The sequence below is a fragment of the Candoia aspera genome, chromosome 18, assembly GCF_035149785.1.
Source record: "Candoia aspera isolate rCanAsp1 chromosome 18, rCanAsp1.hap2, whole genome shotgun sequence".
Taxonomy (NCBI): Eukaryota; Metazoa; Chordata; class Lepidosauria; order Squamata; family Boidae; genus Candoia; species Candoia aspera.
In genome coordinates, this window is record NC_086170.1 from 4,441,337 (window position 1) to 4,454,645 (window position 13,309).

General features: G+C 45.2%; 1 protein-coding gene across 1 annotated transcript; it reads right to left on the reverse strand.

Moving 5' to 3' along the window:
* Window positions 1-5,259: 5,259 nt before the first annotated feature.
* Window positions 5,260-12,827, reverse strand: LOC134507175 (proteoglycan 4-like). The gene is made up of 13 exons (XM_063317667.1): window positions 12,768-12,827; window positions 11,595-11,736; window positions 11,241-11,339; window positions 10,887-10,985; window positions 10,533-10,631; window positions 10,179-10,277; window positions 9,825-9,923; window positions 8,564-8,650; window positions 7,855-7,959; window positions 7,158-7,329; window positions 6,750-6,856; window positions 5,850-5,930; window positions 5,260-5,351 (listed from the first exon to the last, which is right to left on the reverse strand). The coding sequence occupies exons 1-13, from the start codon at window positions 12,825-12,827 to the stop codon at window positions 5,260-5,262; spliced, it is 1,341 nt and encodes a 446-aa protein (XP_063173737.1).
* Window positions 12,828-13,309: the final 482 nt, after the last annotated feature.

Consider the following 13,309-nt stretch of genomic DNA (forward strand, 5'->3'; position numbering starts at 1 on the left):
TTTCATTGGGAAAAAGGCCCACCTTAACATTTAAAACTATTTCTAATGGGAAGGGTCAGGAGTTAGCTGTGGCTTGGGTTAAATTTACCGTACAGTGAGTTTTTACTTTGGCTGTTTTTTCTAATGTTTTCATAATGTATTTGGATTGTGTTTTATCCTGTCTGCCATTAGCTGCCTAGAGTTGCTATGGTAAGATGTATAAATGAATGGATGAATAAATCAAACCAGCTTTTCTTAAACTGCTGCAGCTTGCAAATCGCTGGCAGCTGCAAGGGGCTTCTGGGGAAAGTGCGGGTCACAGCATCACAGAAAAGCTTTGCAGTAAGCATTAATTCAAACAGGCCAGCCTGTCTTAGAAAGTCTTTCCTTCAAGTTGAGCACAGTCACTGGGGATTTTTTCCTGTGTGATGATATGGGATACTGTGACATTTCTGCCTTCTGGAATGTCTTCTTCCCACTGTAGTTTGCATGCCTGGGAGTTCTTAGTGGTCTCCCATCCATGCCCTACTAACCAAACCTAGCTTTTCAAGAGATAGCCAAGATCAGTTGGAGGCTCAGCCATTTGTTCTTAAACATTTGCCTGTCTGTCTGATTTAGGATGGCTAGGGACCAGCGTCATTTGTTTTATTTATTTTAAGGTACAGTTAATTTTATTAGGGTGGTGTAATTCCAAACGATGTTTATTGTCCTCTTAGGAACTGCTTGGGGTTTGTGGGGAGAAAGCAGTGCAGATAATAAATGATTTTTTTGCATCCCAAATTGGATGGGCAGGACTGGCTGGGAATTCTGGGCTTGGATGGGGAAGGGGCTCAATGCCACCCCTTCTGAGCATAAATGCTGTCTTCTTACCTCTGGAGTGCAGGGATGGTATGATAGCCAGGACCTGCAAAAGGGTTCAGAAGGAAATGTCGCTCTACTCTGGCCCCATCAGTCTGGGCCAACGTGATGCCCACTCGCCTGCCAGCTTTGCCCGCTGCTTCTCCAGAGTCCGCTGGTGCCCCCTGCCATCCCCAGAGGCCGAGAAACTCTGCCCCCGGGAATCTTTCAGCCCCTCTGGATATACAGCCATTGTGACATCACCTCTGCATCTTGGTCTGTGTGCAGAGAGAAGGCAGCGGATTGGCTGGATGGGAATCTGAGATCCTTCAGGAAGACCCCTGGGATGGGCAGAGAGCCAGGGGTGAGCCAGGAGGATCCTGGCATTTATTTGTAGATTTCTTGGCCATGCTCTGAATTGGCTGCCAGTGACTTTCTGAGAGCGCACAGTCCTGGGGCTGACAATGATTTTTAAGAGGGAGCTTTTTGTCCCATTGTGAAACTTGCTTCGGTTATTAAAACACAAATGGGTTGCATTTGCTCTTTCTTTGTCCTGGTTTATTTCAGTAAACGAAACAACCCTAAGGCGTGCACCTGGCTGCGGGTTTAGAAACCAAACCATTGTTCCAAATAAAATGCAGGGGGATGGCGTCTGATCGTCACCTTTATCAAATGTCCAAAAGAATGTGGACAGTTTCCCTGGAAGGGGGGAATTGTATTTAATTTAATTTAATAAAATTTTGGCTAATTTAACACGATATGATGATAGATTTAACCCCAAAAACACATTTATGCGCTATTTTGGTCAAACATCTACACGATCTGGAAGGTGACACATGGAGGGGGCAAATACACACAATTATGGCTTCTCAAAAAGCAAACGTGCATTGTACTGATATTTAATCCAAAAGGAATTAAAACCAAGAGCTGTATTTTCGGAAAAAATGACCTGGCAAAACAGAAATATTTTCCCCCCTCCCCACAGCCAAGCACTGGTGACAAAGAGGCAGAAAAAATAGGTGCATGATGGTGGTGCAGCCTGGAAAAAAACAGCAAAGACTTTCAACTGTTGTAACATTAAGTTGTAATCTCACAGTTCCTTGATGTTTGGGATTCTAACTTTAATTGGCCGCAGGACATCGAAATAGCACCGAGCGGCCCTGACTTGGTCCAAGAATTTTTCCAAATGATTCATGCACCAAAGCAGAGGCAGGCCTGCATGGAAAAGTCTTCTGGGGTGGGATTCCTACCCATATTTATTTATTCCACACACACTGGCTCATAACAACCAGTATAAAACAAAATCAACAGAAAGTTAAACCATGACTGGCCCCAGCTTATCGCACGTCCTACCCAAGTCCCTGCATCCTGAAGAAGCGACGAGCATTCATCTCTTTCCCAAGTGGTATCAAGCCTGACTTTGGGAATCTGAAGTCCCATCATACTGGGACATGGGGATGATGGGTGCTGTAGGGGTTCCAGTCTGGGGAAGCTGCCCATAAGGTGATTAAAGTGCTGTTTGGGCCCGTATTGCAACTTCAGTTCATCGATCAGGAATGCTGTAGAAATATATTTATGTATCCATCTGGAATTAAGTACAGCAGACGACCTTTATGTTCCCTTCCATTTGTGTTGCTCTACTCATACAACCCATTTAATGAGGTCAGTTAGAATCCAGGGGCCACATTAGCAGAGCATGCTAGACTTGGTTAATTTTAAACATGGTTTCTCTGTGGCTTAGCCTGTCTGTGAACCACTCCATTTGGTTAGCTCGTGTTGTGCCAACTCAGAAAACTAGTTCACTCTAATCTGTTTAAGCCTGAGATTCAGTGTGCAAATGAGAGAACTGGGCCCCAAAGACCATCTTTGAGACTACATTCATTCTATGCTTTATTATATTATTATTATTGTATTATCAGCTGGCAATAACAGAGCTAATAGGTCATTCATTTCTTCCAAAGAGAACCAGAAGCCCGGATCTTTGGCTAGTGGGTGATGGAGATCGGTTGCCATCTTCATGGTGAACTTTTCTTCACATTTTCGTCTTTCTGGTCACCCCCTTAAGGACAAAAATCACAGATATTAGGATTTAAGTCATTCCATTTTCCTCCATACATCTCAGCAGTCCTAACAATCAGCTCCACCAGACTCTTTCCCGATATTCATTCTGAGGATTTAATTTTAATTTTAGCTTCTTCCCTCCATCTGCCTTGCTCCTTCTGCGTTCTGACTTTTGCGTGCTGAGACACCACGTGGAGGTCTCTTTGGTGGAAAAGCGGAAACCTGATGCTTCAAATCAATAAAAGGTGACCCATCCCTCTGATAAGCCTGCTGGCTCACTGCAACTAATCTGGACTTGGTTGCTCTGTCCTTGTTCTTATGCTGAAACTGAGGTGGGACGTCCCCCATTCTGAGTAGGTCAGTGGATAAGACTTCTCTGCCCAACTTCAAAACGCTGTTTAGCTCTAAACATCTTGAAGCCCGATGGCACTGAAGGAAAACTAGGGTACATCCAGAACTGCATGAGCAAACATGTGATAGAAGATTTTACATATATAGAACTTGAATACAAATATATTTCATAGTCATATATTTTAGATTTAGTAGTCACATATTAGAAACATTTGCACTTTTATTATGGCTCTGAAACTATGTTTTATTTCCTTGAAGAGTTTTGCTGGCTTTCTTACTCTTCCTTTCTCACAGGCCTTGATAGATAGCTATGCAGAAAGAAGAAAGAAAGGAAGGAAGGAAGGAAGGAAGGAAGGAAGGAAAAGAAAGAAAGAAAGAAAGAAAGAGGAAGGAAGGAAGGAAGGAAGGAAGAAAGAGGAAGGAAGGAAGGAAGGAAGGAAGAAAGAAAGGAAGGAAGGAAGGAAGGAAGGAAGAAAGAGGAAGGAAGGAAGAAAGAAAGGAAGGAAGGAAGGAAGAAAGAGGAAGGAAGGAAGGAAGGAAGGAAGGAAGGAAAGAAAGAGGAAGGAAGGAAGGAAGGAAGGAAGGAAGGAAGGAAGGAGAAAGCAAGCAAGCTCGCACCCTAGAGTCCCTCCCACCAGCCTGGATTTTATACCTTTCTTGGATTCTGTATTTTTTTATAACTGTTTTATGAGATTTTAATGTTTATATTTTGCGCTTGATTTTATTGTAAACTGCCCAGAGTCCCTCTTTTGGGGGAGATGAGCGGTGGCTAAATTTGATCAATCAATCAATCAATAAATAAATAAAAAAGAAAAGAAAGAAAGAAAGAAAGAAAGAAAGAAGAAAAGAAACCATAGATAAGGTGTACATTCCAAAGATAGATCCTCCAGAGGAGAGGTATTCTTCAGTAACAGTTGAGGGGCCCTAGCAAGGAACGGTGGACTGGTTTAAGATTGGGAAAGGAGTACGGCAGGGCTGCGTACTCTCACCCTACCTATTCAACTTGTACGCAGAACACATCATGCGACATGCTGGGCTTGAGGAATCCAAGGCTGGAGTTAAAATCACTGGAAGAAACATTAACAATCTCAGATATGCAGATGATACCACTTTGATGGCTGAAAGTGAAGAGGAACTGAGGAGCCTTATGATGAAGGAGAAAGAAGAAAGTGCAAAAGCTGGCTTGCAGCTAAACCTCAAAAAAACCAAGATTATGGCAACCAGCTTGATTGATAACTGGCAAATAGAGGGAGAAAATGTAGAGGCAGTGAAAGACTTTGTATTCCTAGGTGCGAAGATTACTGCAGATGCTGACTGCAGTCAGGAAATCAGAAAATGCTTAATCCTTGGGAGAAGAGCAATGACAAATCTCGATAAAATAGTTAAGGCCAGAGACGTCACGCTGACAACAAAGGTCCGCATGGTTAAAGCAATGGTGTTCCCCGTAGTAACATATGGCTGCGAGAGCTGGACCATAAGGAAGGCTGAGCGAAGGAAGATCGATGCTTTTGAACTGTGGTGTTGGAGGAAAATCCTGAGAGTCCTTGGACTGCAAGAAGATCAAACCAGTCCATCCTCCAGGAAATAAAGCCAGACTGCTCACTGGAGGGAATGGTAATAAAGGCAAAACTGAAATACTTTGGCCACATCATGAGAAGACAGGACACCCTGGAGAAGATGCTGATGCTGGGGAGAGTGGAGGGCAAAAGGAAGAGGGGCCGACCAAGGGCAAGGTGGACGGATGACATTCGAGAGGTGACGGACTCATCCCTGGGGGAGCCGGGGGTGTTGACGACCGACAGGAAGCTCTGGCGTGGGCCGGTCCACGAAGTCATGAAGAGTCGGAAGTGACTGAACGAATAAACAACAACAACGAGAGGCAGCCATCTAGCCTCCGTTTGAATTCATCCATAAAAGGAGTCCACCACATCTCTGGTCTTCCTGCTCTCACCTTGAGCTGAACGTCAACCAGAATCAAAACTAAACATCCCTCATTAATGTGACGACCTGCATCTCATGCCATTATTCCTGTCAGGGTGGCCAACCTTGCACTGTGCTCTGTGGAGTGCTCTGGGCTTGTCCTATGGTTGGGTTTGGTCCTGGAGACATTTGGTCTCGACCACCTGTGGAAAAGATATGCCAGATCTGATGGTGAAGAATGAAGCCTTTATAGGAGAACAAGCTTTCAGGTCTTCTTTTCTTCTGACACAAGTCAACTTCCTGGTCCATAATATGTGGCACGTAGAACCTGGCCAGTAAGAACTATGGGGTGGCTCAACTTTTGAAGAGATCTGCTCACGCTTCTGGCTTTGGCCCACCCAAACTGGATACAATCCATCTGTCTGTGCCTGATCTCAAAAAAGGGGATGGTTTCCTCCATTCACTCCACTCTGGAGTGAATGTGGAAACCTAAACAGCATAATTTTCATGCTTTATCTGGAGCATGCTCAGGGTTCCCTTTGCAGTAACCTCAGTTGGTTGTTTTTTTCACCTATCGTTCCTGTTACCAATAGGGTGGAAAATGTGTTTCCAGGATCTTTCCCCAGAGGACTATCCAACTTGTGAATAGGAACCTTAACAGTTGGATAATACACTGAACAATTACTGTGGTCATTGTGTACCTTTCACAGGAACCTCTGAGGTACTCTGAACTTGCTCCAAGGTGGAAGCCAGGACAGGAGGAGTGATGATCTCTTGGCCATCTACAGAAAGAGGAATCCCCAAAATCGTCTTTTTAGTTTTTTCATTTCTAATATTTATTTTATATATTCATCCGTTTATATTTATAAATATATATACTGTAACCAGTGGTTTTTTTTTTTTTGCTCTGGCCCCACCCACTTTTGGCTTGGGGTCCGCCCATTTCATTGGCCACACCCCTATGTTGAAGACAGTCTTCAGGACGTCAGGCAAGGGTGAATGCAGGTCTTGTCTCCAATAAGATTATTCACAACTGAATTATAGGAAATGTAAAGGAATAAGGAGGTGGCCTTGAAGCAAATATGCGGCAATAATTAGCAAGACATGAGCTCAACCCCAGAAAACAGGAAAGTGTGGGAAAGAGACTCAACCCCACCTTGATGCTCTTTGGAACAAGAGGAAGGGAAGAAGAAACATTACAAAGCTTTCAAGATCATGTTGTTATAGCCTAGATCAATATAATAGTATTGGGGGAGATGGGCGGTAATAGAAATTTGAAAAATAAATAAATAAATAAAAATAAATAAATTCTAGGATTTCTTGTGGTGTCTGTTTCTTGACCTGGCCTGTTTTAAAGGGCTGATATTAATCTTGAAAGCCTGGCAGAATTTCCCCATCCATGTTATACCAAAGTGAATCAAGGCAGGCAATCTTGAGTTTCTTTCTCACCCTTTCCTGTTTTCCTGGGGTACGTTCATATTTTACTAGTGGTTGCTGCATATTTTCTTCATATTTGCTCCTCAACAGGAAGTCAGCAAAAAGATTAAACCCAGGACATTAAAATCACCGAGGACCTAAAGCCGAAAGACAAATGCACTTACCAGAACAGAAGGCTTGCGGGCACAAGAATCGCACACGATAGTCACGGCAATGGCATCCTTTCCCTTGCATGATGTTGAGGCAAATGAAGCCAATCTTTGCTTTGTTCCTGCCCAGAGGAAAGAACAAATGACACCGTGTAAACTGAAGGGTTGGCAATTCCGGAAGTAGGTCCCCTTTGCTGGGAAAATAAAATATAGTGGCAAGATTGTAGCTCAATCCACAGCCTTGGTTGAATGTCCAGGTAGGATCAAGAAACACAGTGGAGGTCATCCCATCTAGACATTTCTTTGAAGACAGTCTGAATTGTGGATTGCTAGGTTTACTGCTAAATTCATGCTGTAAACTGGTCTGCAGTAAAATGGTTTCCCCCCTTCCTGAAACCATCCCACCGAATCTCGAAAACTCACACAGCGAATTTCTGCCTGGTTTCAGATGCTGGAGTTCCATCCACAGCCTGCACTTCGATTGCCTTTGGCAACGAGCACATTTCGCTGGGATTTCTGTAGAGGATGGCAGCCGTGAGTTCGTAATCTCCACTGTCCTCAGGATCATCTTGGTTAAACCAGCGAGTATAACACACTAAAAGGAGAGCAGGACAAAGCAGGGAGAGATGATGAAAAATTCTCCACTTGGCTATAGGGAACATCCAAGCCAAGATTTTTGTGGTGAGAAGGCTCAGTCACCAGGGAATTACTGTAGATTTGTAGCTTAAAGGTCCTGAAAGGCATCAAATATTACTAATTGATGGGGGCAACGTTCAGCCTCCCCTTGGGCTGGAGACCATACTGTGTCCTGAGGCTGATCCTTAGCAGGTCTTCTAGGAAGACCAAAGGCATGGAAGTGCAGCAGACTGGGAAGAGCTGAGGGGCAAATCCTGGTTACATTTAGGAACACCTGCATAGCTTGCTCAGAAACTGGAGATGTCTCTTGTTGTTCAGGGGTGGGGATTAGGGTTTGAGGAGTGATGGGCTGAAATCCTGGGGTGGATGGACCTTCTGCAGGAAAAGAAAACCAAGTCTGGTGCTGGAAGTCTTTGGTGCCGCCCATCTTTGTTGGTGCAACAGCCAACGAGTGTCTTTTTTTTGTCTGGAGCACAATTCCTACCTTTCTGAGGACCTTGGGTGAGAATCTGCTCAGAGTCAGGGGTGGGGGAAGGGGAGGTGATGCCTTCCTCCTCCTCTTCTTCATGTTCAAGCTGATCATCATAATCTTTTATAGAGATGGGAGCAAAGCAAGGTCAGGGTTATTGTCATCTTCTGGCAAATGGAAAGACTCCCGTGAGATCATTTGGCTGGGTGGGGGGCACACTCAGCTCCTCAGTTCCAAAACGATTCTGCAGATATGCTGCTCAGGAAATATTTCACTCTACTATTACCAATTAGAAAATATTAATTTCTTCCAGGGGGCATGCATGTGTGTGTGTGTGTGTATTGACAGCTCCTCCTAATATGGAAAGCTTCTGGAAGTAACTTATTTCTCCAATGTGCCTTTTTTCAGGGACTTGTCCTATTTTAAACATGAATCTCCCCTATATCTGCTTCTTTTAATATCTCTTTTCTTAGTTCACAACTTTCTCCAATACCCTCTTAAAAAAAAATCTTCCATTAGAAAACTTTCTCGGTGGCTGCTGTTCACCAGGGAAAGGGAAGCTAGCTGGGCCTTGTTGCTGTTCGTGGTGCTGAAAGGTCCATGTTTTGCTCAATGACTTCCGGCGTTTATTTTTGGCAGATTATTGCCTTAAATAGCCACAAAAGCTTTCTTATACCCCCTGCCTGATGCTGGAAGGGTAGGAAGAAGCAGCTTAGGACCATACCTTTATTTGATCCCTGGGGACATTTGCCTTGTTCAGAATCAGGCGTTGGAGAGGGCTCCGTTTCAGGTCCAGATCCTCCATTATTCTCTGATAAAACAGAAATTAATACCGGTAATACAGCTACAAGCCAGTCACGTCAGCAGGATGATTAATCTGGCTGCAACCCATTTTTGACAAGGTAATTGTCAAAAAGTTACTAGGTATGCAACTTTCATACAGTATCCTAGTTGTCTTAGTGAGGGACTCAGCAGCAACCGAAGGATGACTGTTAATGTATGATTCTCAAATTCAGTTATGGATTGACAGGACAGCACTTGGCACAGGGAGAGAAGCACCAGATTTGATGTTCAAAAATTGGGAGAGTTTGTTTATGGAAATGAGAAAGAAGGATGCTTTGTCCAGTCCTGGAAGGAAAATAAGAGTCAAGCTCTGAAAGTATAAGATCTGTTAGACATGGTACAACAAAGGGGATGTTTTAGCAAAGGGTTGGTATCAATTATAATGTAATGCTAGTTAGCGTTAATAGTGTTGATCGGTGATTTGCATGAATTGGCAATCGTTTTAGCTGTGAGTTGTCCATAACTCCAGGCTCACGGTAAAATTTAAAATTGATTTTCAGCCATCAGTTGAAATTTATCAACAGATCTTAGTATAATACCTATTGCACACAAATTATTTATTTATTTATTTTATTTATCTCTCAAATTTATACTGCCACCCATCTCCCCCTGAAGAGGGACTCTGAGCGGTTTACAATACATTAGGCAGCTAAAAATTAAAAACAGCAGTCTTAATAAAACATAATATAATACAGTACAATATAAAAATGAAAATAGAAGATAGAAATCCAGATGTCTACAAAAGATCGTAAATACAGGGGGAGCACTCTAAGGGGCCAGCCATCCCCAAGAATGACTATCCCCCTCCCCACCCCAAGCATGGCGGCAGAGCCAGGTCTTCAGATTCCTCCAGAACGTCAGGAGGGGTGGGGCTAGCCTGACCTCTAGGGGCAGAATGTTTGAAAGGGCAGGTGCCACTGCAGAGGAGGCTCACTTCCTGGACCCCGCCAACCAGAGTCCTTTAACTGATGGGGTCCATAACATGCCCTCTCTGCAGGTCAGAAAGTGGGGGCTTGAAGGTGAGCTATCAAAAATATCACTCCAACTTGATGAAGACACTTCTCTGGCCAGTGCTTCCCATCAAGTCAACCTCCAAGAGGACCACACAAGCCTTGATTGAACATTTCTGATTCCATGTTTACCTCCCTTGAAGCTCTCTGTGGTTTCTTCTGGTTCAGAGGGTGGAGTCTTGGGTGCAGGGAAAGTTGGCTTTGGCCTGACTGGCACCTGGGGGGTAGGGCCTGAAGAGAAGAAGCAAGTCAGAAGGAGGGGTGTCTGGGTGACCTATCAAATATATCACACTTCAACCTGATGAAGATACTTCCATATGTTCAGTCCCATATTTTGCGTGTTTAGAGAATGCCAGTGTGACAGAAGACACCTAGGATGTCAACACCACCAAAAAATGATGTCACCTCTGGCCAATGCTTCCCATCCAGTCAACCTCCAAGTGGACCACAAAATCTTTAAATGAACATTTCACATTCCATCTTTACCTCCCTTGAAGCTCTCCGTGATTTCTTCTGGTTCAGAGGGTGGAGTCTTGGGTGCAGGGAATGTTGTCTTTGGTGTGACTGGCACCTGGGGGGTAGGGCCTGAAGAGAAGAAGCAAGTCAGAAGGAGGGGTGTCTGGGTGACCTATCAAATATATCACACTTCAACCTGATGAAGACACTTCCATATGTTCAGTCCCATATTTTGCATGTTTAGAGAATGCCAGTGTGACAGAAGACACCTAGGATGTCAACACCACCAAAAAATGATGTCACCTCTGGCCAATGCTTCCCATCCAGTCAACCTCCAAGTGGACCACAAAATCTTTAAATGAACATTTCACATTCCATCTTTACCTCCCTTGAAGCTCCCCGTGATTTCTTCTGGTTCAGAGGGTGGAGTCTTGGGTGCAGGGAAAGTTGTCTTTGGTGTGACTGGCACCTGGGGGGTAGGGCCTGAAGAGAAGAAGCAAGTCAGAAGGAGGGGTGTCTGGGTGACCTATCAAATATATCACACTTCAACCTGATGAAGACACTTCCATATGTTCAGTCCCATATTTTGCGTGTCTAGAGAATGCCAGTGTGACAGAAGACACCTAGGATGTCAACACCACCAAAAAATGATGTCACCTCTGGCCAATGCTTCCCATCCAGTCAACCTCCAAGTGGACCACAAAATCTTTAAATGAACATTTCACATTCCATCTTTACCTCCCTTGAAGCTCTCCGTGGCTTCTTCTGGTTCAGAGGGTGGAGTCTTGGGTGCAGGGAAAGTTGTCTTTGATCTGACTGGCACCTGGGGGGTAGGGCCTGAAGAGAAGAAGCAAGTCAGAAGGAGGGGTGTCTGGGTGACCTATCAAATATATCACACTTCAACCTGATGAAGACACTTCCATATGTTCAGTCCCATATTTTGCGTGTCTAGAGAATGCCAGTGTGACAGAAGACACCTAGGATGTCAACACCACCAAAAAATGATGTCACCTCTGGCCAATGCTTCCCATCCAGTCAACCTCCAAGTGGACCACAAAATCTTTAAATGAACATTTCACATTCCATCTTTACCTCCCTTGAAGCTCTCCGTGGCTTCTTCTGGTTCAGAGGGTGGAGTCTTGGGTGCAGGGAAAGTTGGCTTTGGTCTGACTGGCACCTGGGGGGTAGGGCCTGAAGAGAAGAAGCAAGTCAGAAGGAGGGGTGTCTGGGTGACCTATCAAATATATCACACTTCAACCTGATGAAGACACTTCCATATGTTCAGTCCCATATTTTGCATGTTTAGAGAATGCCAGTGTGACAGAAGACACCTAGATTGTCAACACCACCAAAAAATGATGTCACCTCTGGCCAATGCTTCCCATCCAGTCAACCTCCAAGTGGACCACAAAATCTTTAAATGAACATTTCACATTCCATCTTTACCTCCCTTGAAGCTCTCCGTGGTTTCTTCTGTTTCAGAGGGTGGAGTCTTGGGTGCAGGGAATGTTGTCTTTGGTGTGACTGGCACCTGGGGGATAGGGCCTGCAGAGAAGAGGCAGGTCAGAAAGTGGGGCCTCTGGGTGACCTATCACAGATATCACTTCTTGCATATTTTAAAATGAAGCAAGCTTTATGCAGACATCTACATTCTCCAGACCTCCCTCTAAGTCTTATCCAAAGGAAACAAAGTGGAATCCTTCTTCCCTTGATTTTTCTCAATACGTTGATGTTCCTCTGTGAAAGAGTTCCTCTTTTTGCAGCCTCCCCATCTTCCCCACTTAAGGAGTTCCTTTCAGGTGCCTTCCTTATAACTGCTTATCAGCCAGGGAGGCTGCAGATGGCTGGTTCTCCTGCTTTCCTATTATTCATCTTCCCTTCCCTTTCCTTCCTTCCTGTCTGCACAGGTCCATTGGATCAATTCTCTTGAGGTTGAATGGAAGGGAGGGAAGCCAGGGAGGCTGCAGATGGCGGGAGAGAGGAGCGTACAGTGGAAGACCAGCCAGCCTTATGTACGACCCTTGGTCATTAGAAAAGTGCAGGGTCATCATGCTCCACCTGTGTCATTTTTAGATGTTTTGGAAACAAGTTCTCTTTCCCTGATTTGAGCCAGAACCCGTAGGAAAAACTGCTGGTGCAATTTTCAGCATGGCATGAATTCTTTGACAAACTGGGAGACACTCTGGTGTAGTGGCAAAGGTGCTGGCCCAGAAACCAGGAGTCCCTGCGTTCTAGTCCTGCCTTAGGCATGAAGGCCGGCTGGGTGACCCTGGGCCAGTCCCTCTCTCTCAGCCCAGGAGCCAATCAGGTGTGGTAGGAGAGTTCTAGTCCCGCCTTAGGCGTGGAAGCCGGCTGGGCGACCTTGGGCCAGTCCCTCTCTCAGCCCAAGAGCCAATCAGGTGTGGTAGGAGAGTTCTAGTCCCGCCTTAGGCATGAAGCCGGCTGGGTGACCCTGGGCCAGTCCCTCTCTCTCAGCCCAGGAGCCAATCAGGCGTGGTAGGAGAGTTCTAGTCCCGCCTTAGGCGTGGAAGCCGGCTGGGTGACCCTGGGCCAGTCTCTCTTGGGTGGGTTCAGGGTGGGGCATCTGTGGGGCGGGGGGGTGTGGTGTCCTTTCCATACTGGAAGGTGTCCGGCAGCTGAATGCTGCTGGGAGAAAGACTGGAGCTTGCTGGCTTCCATTCCTGGGTCATTTCCCAATATATCCCCCATTTTCATCTGTGCTTCCTTCCTTTTTGGTCTACAGGTAGTCCTCGTTTAGTGACCGCCTCATTTAATGACTGTTTGCAGTTACGACGGCGATGACGCAGTCACGTTACAACCAGTCCTCACGTTTACGACCTCTGCAGGTCTGCGAAGCAAAGCTGAAGTAAGATCACAAGCACAGTCGCGATGTCACTCAGCAGCCACTTCACTGAACAACCAAGTTACTAGTCCCAATTGTGGTCACTAAACGAGGACTCCCTGGAGAAACCACTCCAGCCGGAAGGAGAAAGGAAAAATTATGCTGGCACCTTATCCAGCACAGTTTATTATTTCTCTTGCTGGATGAGCAAGAGAGCCATTTTAAACTTCCGGAGACCCGATTCCAGGGATTCTAGCAAACGGCAAGGACTTACGCTGGGCATTGCTGGCACAAGTCACCAGGAAAGATGAACTCTTGG